The sequence below is a fragment of the Uranotaenia lowii genome, chromosome 1 (assembly GCF_029784155.1).
Source record: "Uranotaenia lowii strain MFRU-FL chromosome 1, ASM2978415v1, whole genome shotgun sequence".
Classification (NCBI taxonomy): Eukaryota; Metazoa; Arthropoda; class Insecta; order Diptera; family Culicidae; genus Uranotaenia; species Uranotaenia lowii.
In genome coordinates this window covers 82,424,367-82,443,962 of record NC_073691.1, presented here as the reverse complement: position 1 = coordinate 82,443,962, position 19,596 = coordinate 82,424,367, and the positions used below count along the sequence as shown (strand labels likewise).

The 19,596-nt window shown below is 38.3% G+C and overlaps 2 protein-coding genes and 1 pseudogene across 2 annotated transcripts; 1 reads left to right on the top strand and 2 right to left on the bottom strand.

Annotated features, from left to right (window-relative positions):
• Positions 1-11,170: 11,170 nt before the first annotated feature.
• Positions 11,171-11,617, top strand: LOC129737562 (40S ribosomal protein S9-like; annotated as a pseudogene).
• A 361-nt stretch (positions 11,618-11,978) lies between these two features.
• On the bottom strand, positions 11,979-12,794 carry LOC129737561 (uncharacterized protein K02A2.6-like). Its single transcript, XM_055728722.1, has one exon. It carries the CDS (start codon positions 12,792-12,794, stop codon positions 11,979-11,981), a length of 816 nt encoding a protein of 271 aa, XP_055584697.1.
• A 282-nt stretch (positions 12,795-13,076) lies between these two features.
• Positions 13,077-19,224, bottom strand: LOC129737560 (uncharacterized). Its single transcript, XM_055728721.1, has 5 exons — positions 19,160-19,224; positions 18,903-19,107; positions 14,465-16,038; positions 14,018-14,351; positions 13,077-13,181 (listed from the first exon to the last, which is right to left on the bottom strand). Exons 1-5 carry the CDS (start codon positions 19,222-19,224, stop codon positions 13,077-13,079), a joined length of 2,283 nt encoding a protein of 760 aa, XP_055584696.1.
• Between the last annotated feature and the right edge of the window lie 372 nt (positions 19,225-19,596).

Sequence of the window (19,596 nt, the reverse complement as noted above, 5' to 3'; positions counted from 1 at the left end):
AAAAAAAACAGTAATTTTTGTGGCCTTGTGTAAATTTTTACAACCCTTTTTTTAAGTATTTAGAAGAACAAAAAACACGAAATAAAATTGAGTCTGAAATTGTTTTTTAAAGAATATTTCATATCATCATAACATTTGTTATGACATAAAAGATTTTTTTTCAAAAATGGTTCGTTTCAATCTCAATCTCAGTTACACTTCTTAATAAAAACCCATTCTAACTAAAGACGAGATAGGGTTTTTGTATATCAAGTTTTGAGTTCCAATACAAAAGGTTGATTGAACTAAAAACTAGAATCTACAATCAAAGTTAGTTTCAATTCACGAACGTCAAATAATGTCGTAGATCGAAATGTCTCAAGCCAAGGGTGATTCATGCCGAAATTCCGCCGGAGGCGAAAAAAATTTCTGACTGACTGATCAAGTAATTTACCGTTACTACCGTCAATATTAACACGCGCAATTCAAATTACTTTTTCATTGGTTTATTATCGGTGAAAAAAGTGACTTTTGGTGATAAAAGTGACCATTTTTCGGAAAATAGTGACTTTAGTGACCAAATGATGAAATAAGTGACTTTTTAGTGACTGACCCAAAAAAAGTGACTAAGTCACTAAAAAGTGACTCGCTACCAGCCCTGTAGACGACTTCCCCCTACACTATCGTACTCTACACGGTAAACAAAGTTACTCTATTCTGTATAAAAATCCATACAGTTTCAAGAAAAGTGTCTCCACATACTTTTAAGTTTGGGCGTTTTAGGCAGAACGTGTCTAAGAAGCTTTTATACATTTGCGAGCTTTCGGTCAGTTGCTCAATTCTGTATATTTTGACATGGGGATGCCCATGCATTTCCAAGTTTTCTTCAGAAAAGTAAAAGTAAATGAATTTTTCGAAAAAAAATCAAGAAAATAAATTCTTATTCGTAGCAATAAAATATTTATTGTCAATCCAATACAATCCTGGTACCGAAATGTAGTTTTTCATTGCAGTTGGCAACAAATTCAATACCTCAATAATTCTTCTAAGAGGGCATCCGTCTCAACATCCGGTACTGATTCGTTCCTATATGACCAACCTGGATGTCAGGAGGGTACAAAGCATCTGCAAAAAGGATTATAGAACAATAATCAGTAATGAAAATGAAAATTATTCACAAATATGTTTAAGATACCTGTTGGAACAGTTTCGATGAGGTGACCAAAATAAAACATCCGTTCTCTCAAGCTTGCAAGGAATTTCCTGAAAATTAAAGTGAAGTCAATATTTCATCTAATAAGGAAAATTTTAAAAAGCTTAAAATCTACGATTAAGAATATTAAGACGCAATAGCTGACTTACCCGTTTCGGCAGAAGTATCTGATGCACATCCGCCGAGGTTCTAAAGAAGGCGACCTCTTCGATGAGGTCTTCTGGGTTGATTTTTCAACCTGTTTCGATTGTCGGATTAACCATCCCGGACAATGAGTATGATCCGGGTAAAGTAATTTTGTTTCTCCACTCTGCTCAACAACACCGGTTCCTGATCAACGACACTAAGACTAGCTTCCAACCGTTTCCAGAAAACCTGATATGGAAAATTTCTCCGATGCCGATTTGTCCAGCTTGTCAACTTTCTCTAAACGGATGCAGTAGCGTCAATTAAAACGTAACGGATAGTTATGATTTCTCATTTCAATTGAGTTCCAAATATGTACCTAATCAACGGAAGTAGCCCATGCAGAACAAGATAACCGTAGCTCCTTTTCCGCCTTTTCCGTCGGTTATTTCCATATGCAAATCAGACAGCTCCACCATCCGGAGATGATTTTTGTTTTGACGAACCTTTAACGTGCCGTGAGAATAAAACAAAAAGATCAAACAAATTGTATTAGGTACCTAGTTGCAATTAAAAAAATGCACATTAACTTACCAATTTCCGAAGCTCATACGACATATTCTACATCAAAAAGTTGCAGTTTATATCTCATTTTAATGGATTTCAATATAAATTGTTTGATTAATTTTTTTCTTTTAGCAAAAAGTTTTAAATTTTTTTTCTTTTTCGCTTCCGCATCCCTTGCAATAAAATTCCAACAACAGCAAACTTTTTACACAGAGTAGAGTAATTGAGTTTTAGTTCAATTCTGTATATCGGGAGCCCAAAATTACCCAAAATTGAATTGGGGATATACAAGTTTTGAGCAACAATCGAATAGTTGTGATGAAGGTATATTCTCAACACATTTTGTGACTAACTCAAATTTTCCGTGTACACTACTATTTACAAGTTATCTTACACTCTAATTCTCCTTGACTCAGATTTGAAGGAAAACAATTCAAAATGCGCCAAAACTGGGAAAACTCAAATCTTGATTAGCAAAACTCAGAAATGAATTGTAGGGGTTTTCGCAAATTCTGAGTTATTTTCAATCAGGCATTTCAAAGAAGCGTTTGAAAGGTCTGAGCCAAAACAACTCAGAATTTTTAAAATCTGGACACGGTTTCGAAAGGGATTATAGTTTTTAAAAGAAATTAATTGAAATTTCGGACTACATAAAAATCAATTAAACAAATCCGTCAAATAAATTTATTTACCACCCAGAGGTGCCAGGTGTCCTGATTTATCAGGATTTGTCCTGATTTTCGAGAGACCGTCCTGATTTTTGAAAAACTCTCGAGTTGTCCTGATTTTTGAAAATTGGTCTTAAAATTTCCTGAGTTTACCTGATTTTCATAAAACTTTTCAAATATAATTGAATTTGTATTCAAACTATGAGAAAATCGAATAAATCCGTGATAAAATAGTTAAATCCATTCCACAGATGGTAATCTTCGGTTCAGATGATATTTAAATGGTGTTTTTTGACACGAACTAACAGGCCAGCCAAGAAGCTGCATACTTCTGTTGCATAAATCAAGGCGTTTACAGCTCCTGTTTTGCGCATTTATTTATGCAATCTATGCAGAACTGCTTATTATTTTCACGAATCAAGAGGTGTCCTGAAAAATCCTGATTTTTAGGTTCGCGTTGTCCTGATTTTTGACGAAACCACCTGGCACCCCTGTTACCACCATATTTTGTTTTCGCCGAAGTTGGTGAGTGGCAACCAACCCCCTGGCAACTTGACGTTTCCCATACTAAGAGCACCTGCAACGGTTCAGGCGTAAATATTGGTTTTAAGTATACCAGTTTTAGCAAAATTTGAAATTTTAGAATCGGCTAAAACACCCACTCCCCACCGGTGTAGGAGCAAATTTAAAACGGAAACACTTTCATTGCAGACACTCAATAATTGAGAAGGAAAAACCCATTTTATTAGAAAAATTGCATAAGTTTTGAGTTTCACGGTTAATTGTCTTAAAATTAATTCTACGAATATTCTTTTAGACAGAACAATGATTTCAACTATTCTACCAGGATTTCATTAATTTAAAAGCAAAAAAGACTACACAACGAGGAAAAAAGGTAAATTGAAACAATTCTTCAATTTATTCAATCAAATTTCTTTGAATCAATGGAATACAATTTTGTTAAAATGAAATGAAATAGCATTTTTTTTCCAGTTATTGCTGGCATTGATAAGGAAACGAGAAATGTTTATACCAAAGTCAAATTTTCCTTTGATTTGTCGATATTTCTGTTTGACAAAAACTTTTTTCACTATTTGCAAATTTATGTATGGATACAGAAAAATATGCTGATATTGACGAAAACTCCGAGCAATCCATACGAAACTAAACTGCCCCTACTTTCATAACAGTCTCATATGCAAAAACAAGCAAGCGAGAAAATCAGCTATTTCTGTTTTGGAATATATTTTGAAATTGTGACCATAACTTTCAGCATAAACGGAAAACATTAGATGGAATGTGTTATAGGTTGTCATCATAAATCGTAACACCTGAAATTTTCAAAATTGGGTCATTGGTACGGTCGGGAGCACCATTTTTTTCGTTATGGGACTGTTATGCGAGCATATTTCAAACCTTTTTTAAATCTACCCGCATAACAGTCCCATACAGAATATGTTTTTTTCACCAAGCTTCTTCCTAAGACTTAAATTTGATCATTTTTCAACCTTTCAATACAATTTTCATTAAAAGAAACATACTTTTGGAAAAATATCGTGAATTCCGCATTGTAAGTTGAATCTTTTTACGATTTTTGATTACATCTGATAGTTTTTCGCTTAGGAATACATTCCTTCCTTCTAACTGACCTGGCTTCGAAAACTAGGGTGTATAACTCGACATCGAGTGAGTGAAATCTTTTTAAAATGATTCAAAGCAATAAATCAAAGACTGTTTCGCCGAAAAAAGCATTGAAAAGTAACCAAATTCGTGGTATTTCACATATGGGACTGTTATGCGGGTATATTTCGTATGGGAAAGTCACAAGTTGATATTTTTTTCGTAATTTCTAGAACAAAGTCTCTTTTTTTATTGTTTTATATTGAAGCCCTATGTTCAAAATGACGAACTGTCAGGTTAGATGAAAATTGACGAAAATTCATATAGGACTGTTATGCGAGTAGGGGCAGTAAAAATCTCTCAATATCTCAAATAATACAAAAATTATAGAACAAACAATAAACATTTATTTTACCTCATCGAAAAAGTATTAAAATTTTCTTTTCGTTTATTTTCTTTCAAATTTTAGAACGCTGGCTGGATTAACTAATTCGTCGAGCCCTAATGAAAAGCTTCTAATTTATTTATAAAATCGAGAATAATGTGACATCTATTATTTATACTTGATATGGTTTTATTAACATCTATTCTCAATTTATGTTACGTATAGGGTGGTTGAAGCGAAAAAAAAACATTCAAATAATATCTCAAAAAGAAATTATTATCACACCCTGGGGGAGGAAAACTAAAATTCGCTGTATCGTTTTCTGTATCGTTTTTTTTACTGTTCGGCAAAAACCAGCAATTGTAGAAAAGATTTGTAATCGTTCAAATTTTAACTTTAGATGAACAATTTTGTGTAGCCGAGTCATGTAACTCAGGTGTTTAGGTTCTTCTGAGATGATTGCTGCAGATTCAAAAGTAATTTCGAAATCGAATACACCAGCTAGATTATCCAATACCAGTCTGTCAACTCTGTCGTAAATATAAACTTTGAACTCTATATAAAAATGTTGTTTGGTCCATGGGAACTACCCAAAATGTGAATCTGTTATTTAAGCTATTTTTAAGAAAAACCATTGATCAACAATTTTTATTTATCAGCTTCAAAAACTTCATCGAAATTTGAGCGACTTAACATGCCTGAACATGCAAGAATTTACCAGAGTGAAACAAACCTAGTTAAATGATTGTTTTATGCAAAACTAGCTGACCCGGTAAACTTCGTTTTACCCGTTACCTAATAAATCGTTGGAAAATGTTTACAGTTCTATAACTTTTCGTGCTCGTGAATCTGTTTTCATGAAAATCGTCTTCAAGTTGTTCGGGGTTTGTCCCGTTTCTAGTTTATTTTATTTAGGAGCTCCCCTTCCATAAAAAGTGAGATTCTTGAAACTATTATACAAATTATCTCTGACCCGAAAAACCCTCGGATACCAAATTTCACTTCATTACGACCGACCATTCATACGTGATGTTGTTACAAAGAAAACGCTTCCATTTTTATATATTAAACAAGTGCTTTTCAGCGCCAAAAAAGTTTTATTGAAAATCTCTAAATAAGAAAGTAAAATTTTGAACCTTCGCACTGGTCGGTAGATTGATGAGAGAAATTTGACGTTTGAAAGATTTTTTCCTTTTTTTATTCAGTCTTCCTCCCCCAGTTCACACCCAATGTTACCCAAACATGTGTGAAAGAAATCATTGTTGGCTAAAATTTTTTCACCGTGAACTAAATCGGTCTGTCGTAAATTTTGAAATCCTGTTCAAAATTTGCATGAATTTGGAAAGGCGTAGAACGGTTGGGAATTTCGAAATCGATAACTATGCTAAAACAGCAATTTACGCCACCGGTGCCAGCCGAAATGTTTTAGCGTGGTCGAAAACCGTGTTTTGCTTCTACCGTTGGGACAGCCCTAATCGCGTGTGCCAGTTTTTTCTGGTTCTCTGGTTCTGTCAATATCTCATTTTCCCTCAACTAACATATCGAAAGGGTGGATAATGAAATGTTCGACTAATTCAAGTTTCATAAAAAAATTTTTTGTTGCAAAAAAAAATTTTTTAAAACAATGATTAAAAATCACCTTATTAGCGGAAAAGGAGTTGATGTTTAAAGAAAAATACGATAATAAGGTCAAATAAAGTCAGTTTTTCGAATGGCTTTTATTTATGAAATACACAAGTAAATTTATTTCCAAAATCCCTCTAATTGGTTTATTGCACAGTAAATTTTAAAAACAACATTTTATTCATTTCTAAACAATATTAACTTTGTTAGTTTTTTTTCGAAGAGATTCTTTAGAATCATTATGTTGTTTAGCGAAGGACTCCATCCGAAATTTCAAATAAAAATCAACGGCTAATTTCAACAACAAGTTTCGATGGTTAACTAAAGCATCTTGATCCAAAATGTGTTCGGCTAATCCTCTAAAAACATCTGGTGTATCATTTGAAATCCGTCTCAGAGTTCGATTCATTATGATATCATAATAGTATGCTAAGTTTATACGTTGATGATTTTGTACTACAATTTTTACCTCCAACTCGGTTATTTTGCACACCTTTAACACATCTGCATTAACTTCTAACCTGCCAATAGAACTATTGAAAAGTTCATGTATGCAATCTTCACATTTGATGCTACGAACTTATTTTTTTTAATTAAACTTGCCGAATTTCGTGAGGCATGCTGGTGAAAATTAACGTCGATGGTGTTTTTAATTATTTCGTCGTTTTCTAGAGTAACTTTTTCCATTTCCTCCTCAACCATCAAGGGCTCAATTCTAACCTTGTTGATATTATTGAGGTAAAATTTTGCTTTTTCGTCCACTTTCAAAAATCTCAACTCGTCGAAATATAGAATATTGACATCTGCCGACAAAGCCACCTCATTATTGACAATAAGTCTTTTGTACGCTGCTTTGAATTGGGTAGCTGTTGGATTATTGTTGTTGCCACCTCTGGAACGTAATGCAGCAAAAAAAGATTCTAAATGATCTTGGCTACACCAATATCCGTAGATATCCGTAGTTTCTTGAAGATCGACTACATGACGTTCAAACATACATTGAAAGCTTTCGATGGCCACCAGGAATCCTATAAATCCGGTCTTATTTATGGTGTTAACCAGTCTTATTTATGGTGTTAACCAGTTTTTATTCAGTTTTTTAGTTATGTTTGCGTACCTAGGCAAATAGTATGAATAAATAATCATTTTGTAAAATAAAAATTTAAACAATAATTTTTTTTAAATTTTTCTTTACCTTTTTTTTGTTTGAGAATTTCAAGCTCCATGATGTACTGCTTGGCTTTTTGTTAAATAGTCTACGGAAACATGTAATAGTGTCCTCATTCATTGGCCTCTTAAATCCTTTTGAATTTGGGTTTTTAGAATTGAACACGTCGAATAGCTCATTGAATAATGTGATGAACTCTGATGTTTCTTTGCTATCTTCAAATTCCTCCATTGTCGAATTGAGCTCTTCAAGGGCCTCAGAAACTCTTCTGCTCAGAGTTTGTGCTGCTAAATCTACTCGCATCTTTTCATTTTTAAAATTTATATGTTGGTTTGATAACTTTGAAGCCTTGAATCCGCTTAAATTTTGGAGATCATTAAGTTTGGACAAATATTCCCATTTAATTTTGCCCGTGCTCGATTTTATTTCTTCTTTTGAAGCTAATGTGTTGCGCACTAATTTCAGCATGTGGCAAATGTCCAAAATTATAAAAATTGGTTCTTTTGTGATGGGATGGTCAAAATGCGTCTTAAAGTTTTCGTCACATTTTAAAGACGCTCCTAATGCGTTGGCAGTGCTCACGTTTGTGTTCAACCCGTCGAACGTATAAACGATGACAGTAACACCAATTTCATGAAGAGTCGCCAACACAGTTTTGATGAGACCTGCTTTCTGCTCTGTATTGAGAGAATCTACAAGAAAATATGAAACCGGAATTTTGAATTTTTTCTTCAGTCAAGGTTACCATAAAAACGAGAGCTTCTTTTGCCATTGGAATTTCTTCTGAGTTATCTGGGAGAAATCCTGCAAAATCAACAGAGCCTTCAAATTTTTTTGAATGATGATTCCATTCCATTTGTTTTCTGATGCAACTTCATCCATCATGAGGCAGGCCGGCAAACGTTCACCTTGCTCCTTGCACTCAGCCAACATTTTTAATGCAGCCTCTTTAACGCTTCTCTAACAAAAATATATGCTCGTGGAGAGTGATAATGGAGGGTTACTGCAAAAGATTTCGAATCTTCACTGTACTCATGTCCTCTTCCTTGTTATGAAACAAGCTCTTCTAAAACAGGATTGTTTCCACAGAAGGTCTAAAAAATAAAATCTAAAGTAAAATTTTAAATGTTCCTTACTAGCTAAGATGCTTCATCTTCAAATTTTCAGTAGGAAGTTGCAAAAATTTGTTGTTATTTGTAGCGTCAAGGAGTGCTTTTTCTAAGTTGGCTATGCGATTTTGAAAACGTTTGCATTTTTGTTTTAGTCGTGTAATAGTTTGTGCGTTTTTTTCTCCACGTTTATTTACTTCCCTAGGATTAACATTAACGTTCAGCTTGTTCTCAACAGTTTCTAGTTTTTGCCTGTGGTTATAATACTATTTTTTTAAATTATGTTTTTTTTTAATTTAAAAATAAAGTTTATTACCTTTTTTTTTTATATAAATTACTTTATTTGAAACGGATCATACCTTTGAGTTTTAAGGAGCCAAACTCGTTTTGTGTTTATAACAATTGATTACTTAGGTCTAGCACTTTTTGTTTCAAGAGGAGAAAAAGATAGAAAGGGAAATAGGAAATTGAAAAGAATTATAGACGGAGATCGATAGCTTTTAGAAAAAGATAAATTTCGAACATGTAGTCCAAATCTAGCACAGCTAACACATCCCTCACTGGAACATAGGGTGGTTTTCCTCGGGCCCGAAGGGAGTCTATAAAATTCGTTCTAGCGACAAGATGGACCTCGCACGACCAAACAATATGCTCGATGTCATGGTAACCTTGGCCGCAACTACACAAATTGCTGCCAGCAATATTTAAACGATAGAGTACCGCATCCATGGAATAATGATTGGACATGAGACGGGAGAATATACGAATAAAATCCCGACTCAGGTCCAACCTATTAAACCAGGGTTTGAGGCTTACCTTTGGAATAATCTAGTGGAGCCACCGACCCATGTCATCCTCTTTCCATTTGCGCTGCCAGTTGACAACAGAGTTCCTTCGTGCCAAGAAGTAAAATTCGTCGAAGACGATTTCACGGTGATACGTGTCGCCTTCTGTCGCCCCTGTAAGGTCCTGCTTTCCCGTGGATATCCGTTTTCTGCTTCCAGATCTTCCGGCCGTTCCGAACACGCACAGACGCTTTTCCCGAATCCCGTTTCTCCTCTTTCTTGTCCCTCGACTCCTCTCCCGTGTTGCCAGTTCTCTTCCTTTTTCCCCACGATGCCCAAGGTCTGTAAAATAAACAGGTAAGTCATTTGCATTGAATACGATAGAATATATTACACAAGATATGATTCTAATGTAGAACCGTACATCCCTACCTTTCATTAAAAGAAATTAAAATCGAGTTAGAGGTGTCAGTATGTTACGAAATCTTTCAACCGGCTTGATTCGATTTTCGTTCTTCTGGATCGTTCGTTCATAGGAGTTTCTTCTGAATCCGCTGCGCTTATCGGATCTGAAACATCTTGGTTTGCTGGCATGTTTTGATTGGAGAGGTTGCTGGCTTCAGACTGATGCGCTATGCGTTTCAGATGCGATACGCTTCGTCTGAACTCTTTACCGGAAGAGGTCGATCTAATCGTGACATCAGTACTGTGTGGGTCTAACTCAATATGAGCACCGTAGTGCATATTATATGACACGTCTACGGGCACAGGCACCCGTTATGAATTCGGTCTTCATCAATCGCTATCGTAATGGACCTCTCCCGTACCTATACACCGCGGACGTTCTTAGATCGTCAGCTTGGCATTATGTGGTTTCCACAATGGCGATCCTTCCAGGAGCCGATTTTTGAGCCAAAATGAGTTATAAAAATGTTACAACATTGTTTTTTATGATAAATTGCAAGATTGAGTACTGAGATCTTTGAGTGACAGGGTTACTTAATCTTCTCAAGAAATATTGAAATGCGAGCCGAGTGAGCTGCGCATGCGAGCAAACTATGCTGCGCCGTTTTTGCGAGCAGAAAGAGCTGCGCCTGCGAGCATAAAAGGCTGCGCTTTTGGTGCGAGCTGGGAAAGCTGCGCCTGCGGAAAAACTTTGCTGCACCGTATTGCGAGCTGAAAAAGCTGCGCCTGCGAAATGAAAGAGCTGCGTTTGCGAGCCGAATAGGCTGCGCCTTATTGCGAGCTGGAAAAGCTGCGCCTGCGAGCATTCTTTGCTGCGCCGTATTGCGAGCTGAATGAGCTGCGCCTGCGAGCCGAATAAGCTGCGACTTTGCCTTATAGCGAGCGGAATGAATGAGCTGCGTTTGCGAGCCGAATAGGTTTTTTCTAATTGTGAGCTAGCTGGAAGAGCTGCGCAAATTTGATGCTGCGTCGAATAACGAGTGAAATGTACTGCAAGCTTACAAGCCGTGCCTAGATTCGAGATAATTGTGCTGTGTCTGCGATTTATGTGCTGCGCCAATGCGAGCCAAATGGGCTACGCCTGAATGCGAGTTATGTGCTGTTTCTAAATCCAAGCCAAACGGACTGCGCCTGGATAGGACCTGTGTGATGTGTCTGAATGCGTGCTATTTACTGCGATGCGGTAAGTGCTGTGAACTAAGTGTGCATAATATTTGCAAGTAAAGTGTGTTGCGCAATGTGAGAAGTTCTGCTAACTGTAGAAAATTATATTTTGTGGATTACGCTGGTTCCAAGCCATCTTTACGAACCGCGTCACGTGCAGTTAAAAACATAGGGCAGATTTGCTGTGACTCATGCAATTCGCTCAGTTGATGAAGCACTAGTAGTTGCGTAATTTTTTCATTGTTGAATTTTGATGAATCAACACATATCAGTGGACGGTTAGAATTGATGGTGTATTATGGTAAACCACCGCATTCCGTAAGTCTTCCCAAGACCTATTTGATGCCACGTCGTCCGTTTAAAATCGCGCCTCGATGCGGAATTGAAAATCATTGGTCAGCACGGTCTGTGTAACAAGCGCGAGTTATTGCGCGTCAAGTACACGCTGACCAAGATCCGTGAGGCGGCCCGAGAGTTGCTGACCCTGGAGGAGAAGGACGACAAGCGTCTGTTCCAAGGTAACGCCCTGGTTCGTCGGCTTGTCCGAGTCGGCGTGCTCGACGAGTCTCGCATGAAGCTCGATTATGTGTTTAGGCCCAAGATTGAATATTTCTTGGAACGCTTTCTGCAAACTCAAGTGTTCAAGCTCGGATTAGTCAAGTCGTATCATCACGCTCTGATCCGCCAGCATCACATCCGTCCAGAACGCGTCAAAAGGAAGAAGAGGATTAAGCGATTTACGTAAAACCTTACGAAGAGAAGATGTATTGTGAAAAGCAATATGTGCTGAAGTATGCAATCAAGAAAAATTTGTTGTTAATAAACGCGAGTTTAACTGTCTACTGGAAAAAGCTTCAATCACATATTTGAGAAAAAATCCCAATGCTTGGAAGCCATTGTGAATGCGTTTAAAATATCCGATTTAGTTTTTTCTTCACTCTTTCGGAGAGGAGGGTGAATGTGTGGGTCTAACTCAATATGAGCACCGTAGTGCATATTATATGACACGTCTACGGGCACAGGCACCCGTTATGAATTCGGTCTTCATCAATCGCTATCGTAATGGACCTCTCCCGTACCTATACACCGCGGACGTTCTTAGATCGTCAGCTTGGCATTATGTGGTTTCCACAAGTACCCTGCTTTTTTGTAACGGTGAACTCTTCAGGGGAAAAATCAGAACTTAGCTTACTATCTTTCTTTGAACGCTTCGCCAAAACTAGGTCACCAACATCAATACTGCTGGATCTTGCCTTTCTACAACGATCAGCATACACCCTACCCTTTTCTTTCTGAATTCTGTCATGATCTCGAACGTCTTCATCTACGGCTATCTCAACAGGAATACAGGGTAGCTTCGTACGTAAACGTCGTCCAAACATCATTTCCGATGGAGACTTTCCTGTTGTTGGATGTGTTGCGGAATGATACGTAAGTAAGTAGTGACGAAGCTCCTTCCGCCAATTCTTCCCAAGCTCTTGTGCAATACGCAATCGTTTAAGAATAGAGCGGTTCTGACGCTCTACCTCCCCATTCATTTGAGGCCAGTAAGGAATAGTACTAACCAGACGAATTCCTTGTTCCTCGCAAAATAAACGAAATTCTTCGGATGAAAACTGAGGTCCATTATCTGCCCTTATCGAAACTGGCAGTCCATATCGAGAAAATATTATTAGCAATTGTTCAATTGTAGATGCCGTGGTGATTTCTCGCATTTCCACTACTTCGAGGTATCTACTGTAGTAATCAACGCATACAAACAAATTCTCTCCGTCTGGCAGCGGTCCAAGGAAGTCAACAGCAATTTGCTCCCATGGTCGTGATGGGAGTTCCTTTCGGACCATTGGTTCTGGTGGACCAGGAGCGGAAACCAACGTGCATCCTCGACAGGCTTTGACAAATTGTTCAATGTGCTGATCCATTTTTGGCCACCACACGTTAGCGCGTAAATGCCCCTTCATCATGCGCATGCCCGGATGACCTTCGTGAGCCAGGTGCAAGACACGTTGTTGAAGTTTTTGTGGAATAACGATCCGATCTCTCCTTAACAACACATTATTCACGCAACACAGTTCTGTGAATATCGTCTTATAACTTAAGGGCAACGCATCTGTGGTTTCCGAATTCAGTGCTTCAATAATTTGTTGAATCTCATCATCTTCCTTACTAGCTGTCTCGATTTCTTGCCATGTCAGGGCGATTGTTTAAGCAGCAGCTGAAACAATCTCTCGAACCACAAACTCTTCTGTTTCATCAAAAGGCATCGGAGATGCAGTGGACAGTCGGGACATCACATCGGCGATATTAGACTGACCCGGAATATGGGTTATATTGTATGTAAAGCTTTGAAGGCGCAACACCCATCTCTCAATTCGGGCACAGGGACGAGATGCAGGAGCGAACAAGAACGTAAGAGCTTTGCAATCGGTGAGTAGGTTGAACTCCCTACCAATCAGGTAGACTTGAAATTTTTCTACGCTCCATACTAAGGATAAAGCTTCTTTTTCGGTTTGACAATATCTTCTCTCTGTGTCAGTGAGAGATTTAGAAGCGTAACAAACAACCCTTGACTCTCCTTTCTCAGTAGTTTGAATCAGAACTGCGCCCAAAGCAACAGGACTGGCATCCGCAAACAATGAAGTTTGATCATCTATTCTAAAAAATCCCAAGCAACTGGCCTTCGATAATGTCCTCTTAATGTCATCGAATGCCTTCTCTTCTGCGTCGCCCCATCGAAACTGGTGTCCTTTCTGTATGAGTCGCCTGAGTGGTTCATCCATTTCTGATAGTTTCGGAATGAATTTTCCCATATAGTTAGCTAGGCCTAAAAAACTCCTGACCTCGCTCTCATTGATAGGGCGACGGAAGTCCATAACAGCATCCCGTTTAGAATCTGATGGCATTATGCCCTGAGAATTAATTTTGTACCCCAGAAACTCGAATTCTTTCACCCTTATTTTGCATTTTTCCCAATTTAGAACAACTCCCCTTTCTTTGAATTTTCGGAGTACCTGAAACCATAGTAATGAAGTAGATGGAATTAATGAACAAGGTTGTCATCAAAAAAAAAGTTTTAATAATAAATCTGTTTATTTATTTATTTATTCCAAGAATTCTGAATAAAGGTTCAACATTAGCAGCCTACCTTATTCAAACGAACATCGTGTTCTTCAACTGTACTTCCTTCGACACCTACATCGTCAAGGTACCAATAGGCGCCCTCACAGTCCGCTAATATTTCGTCCATAGTCCGTTGAAAAATCTCCGGTGCAGACACAAGACCAAAAGGAAGACGCTTGAAGCGGTAAAGTCCACGATGAGTGATAAACGTCATGATATTTCTTGTTTCTTCGTCCAGCTCCAACAGAAAAAACGCATCCATAACATCCAACACACTCCAAATCTTTCCTCTTCCAATCCTGGCTAGAACGTCTTCAGACGCTTGAAGCGGTGATCGGATGCCGATCACGGATGACCGCCTGATTGACACGACGTAGATCCACGCACAACCTAAGTATCAACTAAATCATTAAGACATCTTCGCCAGATGGTTTTATTTAATAAACAACAATAACCACCAAAAGACAACTACCTTATAGATCCGTTCGCCTTATTCGCGACAACAAGTGGCGAAACCCATGTCGCCGGTCCTTTCATGGCTTCGATTATGTCCCGTCTCAGTAGCTCATCTAGCTTCTCTGTCACTGCTGCTTCAAGATGAATAGGCACTCGCCTCAACGGTTGAAAGATTGGAACCATCTTGGGATCCATAAGAACACGAACTTGAACACCCGATATCTTAGGAAACGGGGAACTCTTCAAGTCCGTTTTGTCGGTTACCTGGTTTACTTCCAAGCCGATTCGCAATATTCCTAAGTTCTTCGAGGTCTCGTCTCCCAAAAGATTTCGTTGTCCACCTGCGACAACGAAGAATTTGCATTGTGTTAAACGCTTCCCGATCTCAATTATGGCTTCGAACGTCCCCAGGATATTGAGTGGTTCATTGTTAGCATAGGCCTTGAGGATTTTATTGCTTCCTTTTTCACATTTGGTCACGTTAACTTGTTGAGCTTTCAGCTTTTCCCATGTCTCGGATGTTACTAGGTTTACCTCTGAACCCGAATCAATAAACACTTCCGTTGTAACACCTCCGATTTTGCACTGGAACACGTTAGTATTACTTCCCGTGTAAAACGTATAGCAAACCCTTTTTTCGGATTCGGATGATGTTTTGGATGGTTCAATGTCCCGTTTCGACATGTTTTCATCCACCGCTATTGCGTCCACTTTCTTTGAAAAGTCAGGTCTTCGAGAATTAAAAACACGTTTCCGACAGACCTTCTCGAAATGGCCAACCTTCTGACATCTTCGACAAGGTAGATCTCTTGCCGGGCAGGATGGTGCTGTTGAAATATGCCCATGGCGTCCACAACTATAGCAGATAACTTCGGCTTCGTTACCGGCAATTTTACGAGGGCCAAGAGTAATTTTTCTCATAATCCGTCCTTGCTGGCGTTCCACTTTTGGTTTCCATGTTCCAACTTTACAGACCGATGCATGTCCAACTTCACCATTGTTGGTTCCGACTTTGAACTCCTTTTCTTGATGTCGAACACTCTCCAACGATGTTCCCATGGCCTCAATATCTGACAATGACTGATCCTTCTCAAGAATCTTTCTTCGAAGCTCCGGTAAGTTGCATCCTTCCACAATAACATCGATGAGCATTATCTCCTCCAATACAATGCGAACCTCCTTCGAATATTTTTCGAGTCCACAGTCCATCAGTTGTTGGCGTAAACGCAAAACGTAATGAGCAAAACTCTCATTGTTACCTTGCCTCATTGTTCTCAACTTGTGCCTTTCCAGCACATCTTGGCGGCGTGGTTTGAAATAAGCATCTAAACGACTAATTGCTGTATCATACCAAGGTTTTTCCAACATAACCAAAGGGAAATCCTCGGTGCCTTCCAAACTTTTGTAAACTTTCTGTAATTGAGGGCCACCAAAGTGCAACATTTTTGAACGTTTGATTTTCTGGTCAGTTATTTGGTACGAGTCGAAATAAAACTCCAGCGAATCCTTCCACTCACGCCATTCTTTTGCCAATTTGTTGTTTTCGATTTGTTCACATCTGAACATAGGTAACGGTCGACTTTCATCCATCTGAAAACCGTGAACAGAAAATAACTTCATTTTTTTTTCTTTAAACACAACCATGCTCAAAACCCATTTGAATTTCAGAGTATTACAATTTGAACATACTGATTGTTTCACAATCATGCTACGTAATGTCAATAATACTATTCCAAACAAAATATGATTCGCAAAGCAATTTTATATTGTCGCAACAAGCCTTCTTTTCGTCCTTACATCGATACTGATTTACTCTAATCAAGATTCACTAATCTTTGCCTCTCCAGCTTCTTTGCATCAGCTCCCTGCTATGCTCTGTCTAGGCTCCCTGCTCTAGAACAATTTAGCTCCCTGCTATCTCATCCTGCTTCCTTGCTTCAGATAGAACAGCTCCCTGCTATTCTCATCTCTCTGTCTAGGCTCCCTGCTCTAGAACGAATTAGCTCCCTGCTAACTCATACGGCTTCTTTGCATCAGCTAGAATAGCTCCCTGCTATTCTCATCTCTCTGTCTAGGCTCCCTGCTCTAGAACGAATTAGCTCCCTGCTAACTCATACAGCTTCTTTGCATCAGATAGAATAGCTCCCTGCTATTCTCATCTCTATGTCTAGGCTTCCTGCTCTAGAACAAATTAGCTCCCTGCTAACTTATCCGATTCCTTGCATCAGATAGAATAGCTCCCTGCTATGCACATATCTCTGTCTAGGCTCCCTGCTCTAGAATAAATTAGCTCCCTGCTAACTTAAACAAACATGTCTAGGCTCCCGACACTAGACATAACTATAGCTAGGCTCCTTTGCCCTAGAAATAAACACTTTGATCCTTCAAAGATGAATGAACTTTCAAGTTTAAAGTCTCTCTAATCAAACAATCAATCACCTTCATCCTTAAACCTTCCTGCAATAGAGCTAAATATTGCATCCTGGAATCTCAATAAAACTTAACACTTAGCTCCCTGCTAAGTTGGTTTTCAATTATTTCTTCCTGTACTCTTTTTTTTTTTTTTTTAGGAATACACTCATTCAGAAACTCTGTGTCCTTATCCTGAATTTAAAAAAAAAGTTTCGATTTCGAAGAATGCATTCCAGCAGAGAAAAACACGTCTCATCAGTTATCGATTATCAGCTTGTGGCAGCTATCATCTTCAACTCTGCAGTTTGATTTCTAAAAATATTCGCGCAACATGCGAAATGAATGTATCACTTTTTCAATAAATACTTTTTTTGAAAATATGCCCATTGTTGTACTGTTAAAGTTTATATTTTGAGCATTTGATAAATTTTGATTTACTCTTAAAGTGGGGAAAAACCATGCAATTATTTTCATTTAACATCCCAAGTAATAAGTTTCGGTTTTCAATAGAAACACGATTCATTAATAAAATTCAGAATACGCCAAGGAAATGTTCAATAGTTTTGATTGAATAGACCTTAACACTTTGAGAATTCATCGGTTATATCAAAATTAAAAAAAAACTTTGCCCATTGAAAACTGTTATATTTCATAGATTGTCACTATCCTTGATTTCAATTTAAGATTTTCGAGAATTATTGATTTTCCATACCAGTCAAATATTTTCACTCCAGGATAGTTTGTGAACATGTTTGGGCTTTCTTTTGCCTCTGTTTGCTTAAGCTGATTTTAAGAAAAAAAAGAAAACGATACCCATTCCCCCCTTTTCGAGAGCTAAAGATGACTACCCGTTCGTTCCGTCACAACCCCGGTGCGAAGAAAACTGTGGTGGGTCATGGCCGGTTAATGTTGAAAAGAATGAAAGACTCCGCAGATCTAGATTGAAGTGGTAGATTGTTCTGGTGTGGTGTGCCGTAAACCAGGACACTTTTCCTTGAAGTGATGATTTGCTCGTTCGTTTATACGGATACTCTTGAGTGCAGATTTTGAACATGACTTCCATCATCTAACTTGACGTCATTCTCCAATCTTTATGAATTTCAATCCTGTACGGACGTTTTATTCGAAAATACTAAAGAGGAACTCAATCGTAAATTATCATCACTAAATAGGTATACGGCTAACTTTCCATAAAGTTGGTATTGAACTCTAATATGCCGCTTACAATTCAAACAAAACAGGACGTGAATTTCGATTGTCGTCTGACCTAAAAAGAAGAAGAATCTTGGTTACTTTTTTTCATATAAAACATCGCTAACTGCTCAATTCATTATTCCAACAAAATTCTCTAAATAGTTTTTTCACTCACAGAATTTCATCGTACTGCATTCGAACTCCATGCAACTTTCAAAATATTTTTGAATTATACTACCTACCTTTCCGGTGGAATTTCAAACACATCACAACACTGTACAATCAAAAGTGAATCACAAACAACAGTGTAACTTTTAAATCCCCCCAATTAGGCAAATTACACCACTCTTAGCCGATCGTTTTGCCAAATCCAGAAAGACGAAAAAAAAACTTTGCACGATACTCACAGTTGCCATACTTGAACACTGTTCTCATGTACTACACTTTGTTTACACTTCATCCCTAGAACCGGCCCTGATACATCACACGCCAGGAACGAGCCCTCCGGTGGGCAATTAACTTAAAACAATTAAATGGCCGTCAAAGTGTGTTGATGAAAAAAACTCATAGTTTACCGATTTTCTCTTTTCCCTTTCTTTAGCCGAATTAATAATGACAGAACCCGTCCATAGCTACCAACTCCCAAAATTATTCTAAAATTCAATTACTTCTAGTGTTCTCAACTTGATCCATTCCCTTCCAATTCCTACCAATTGATAAAAAATTCCATTTCGTAGCCCAATCAAAATCGCCATTTTGTTTTTCTTTGCAGAACTAGCTTCTCACCAAGAACTATTTTCCAAATTAGCACCATTAATATCCTCCTTTGGGCTAGAAAACTAGCTTACCTTGGTTCCCTGTGATTCCTTTTCACCTCGTCGCCAGTTGTAAGGTCCTGCTTTCCCGTGGATATCCGTTTTCTGCTTCCAGATCTTCCGGCCGTTCCGAACACGCACAGACGCTTTTCCCGAATCCCGTTTCTCCTCTTTCTTGTCCCTCGACTCCTCTCCCGTGTTGCCAGTTCTCTTCCTTTTTCCCCACGATGCCCAAGGTCTGTAAAATAAACAGGAAAGTCATTTGCATTGAATACGATAGAATATATTACACAAGATATGATTCTAATGTAGAACCGTACAGCCCCCACTTTTGCCAGAGAGTCTGCCCTCTCATTAGCCATTATCGAGCAATGTGAGGGGACCCAAACAAAGGTGATGGCAAAGCAACGTTTTGATAAAGCACTCAGAATATCCCGTATCTTCCCGAGGAAATACGGCGAGTGCTTTCCCGATCTTATTGAACGGATTGCTTCAACAGAACTAAGACTGTCCGTTACAATATAGTAGTGTTCTGTTGCCCGTGATGCGACGCTTTCCAACGCCCAAAAAATGGCTGCCAACTCTGCAATGTATACAGAACATGGTGACTGGAGATTGTATGAGGCACTAGCTATTTCGTTGAAAACTCCAAATCCCGTTGATTCCTCTATTAGAGACCCATCGGTAAAGTACATTTTATCAGCATCGACGTGTCTATATTTAGCAT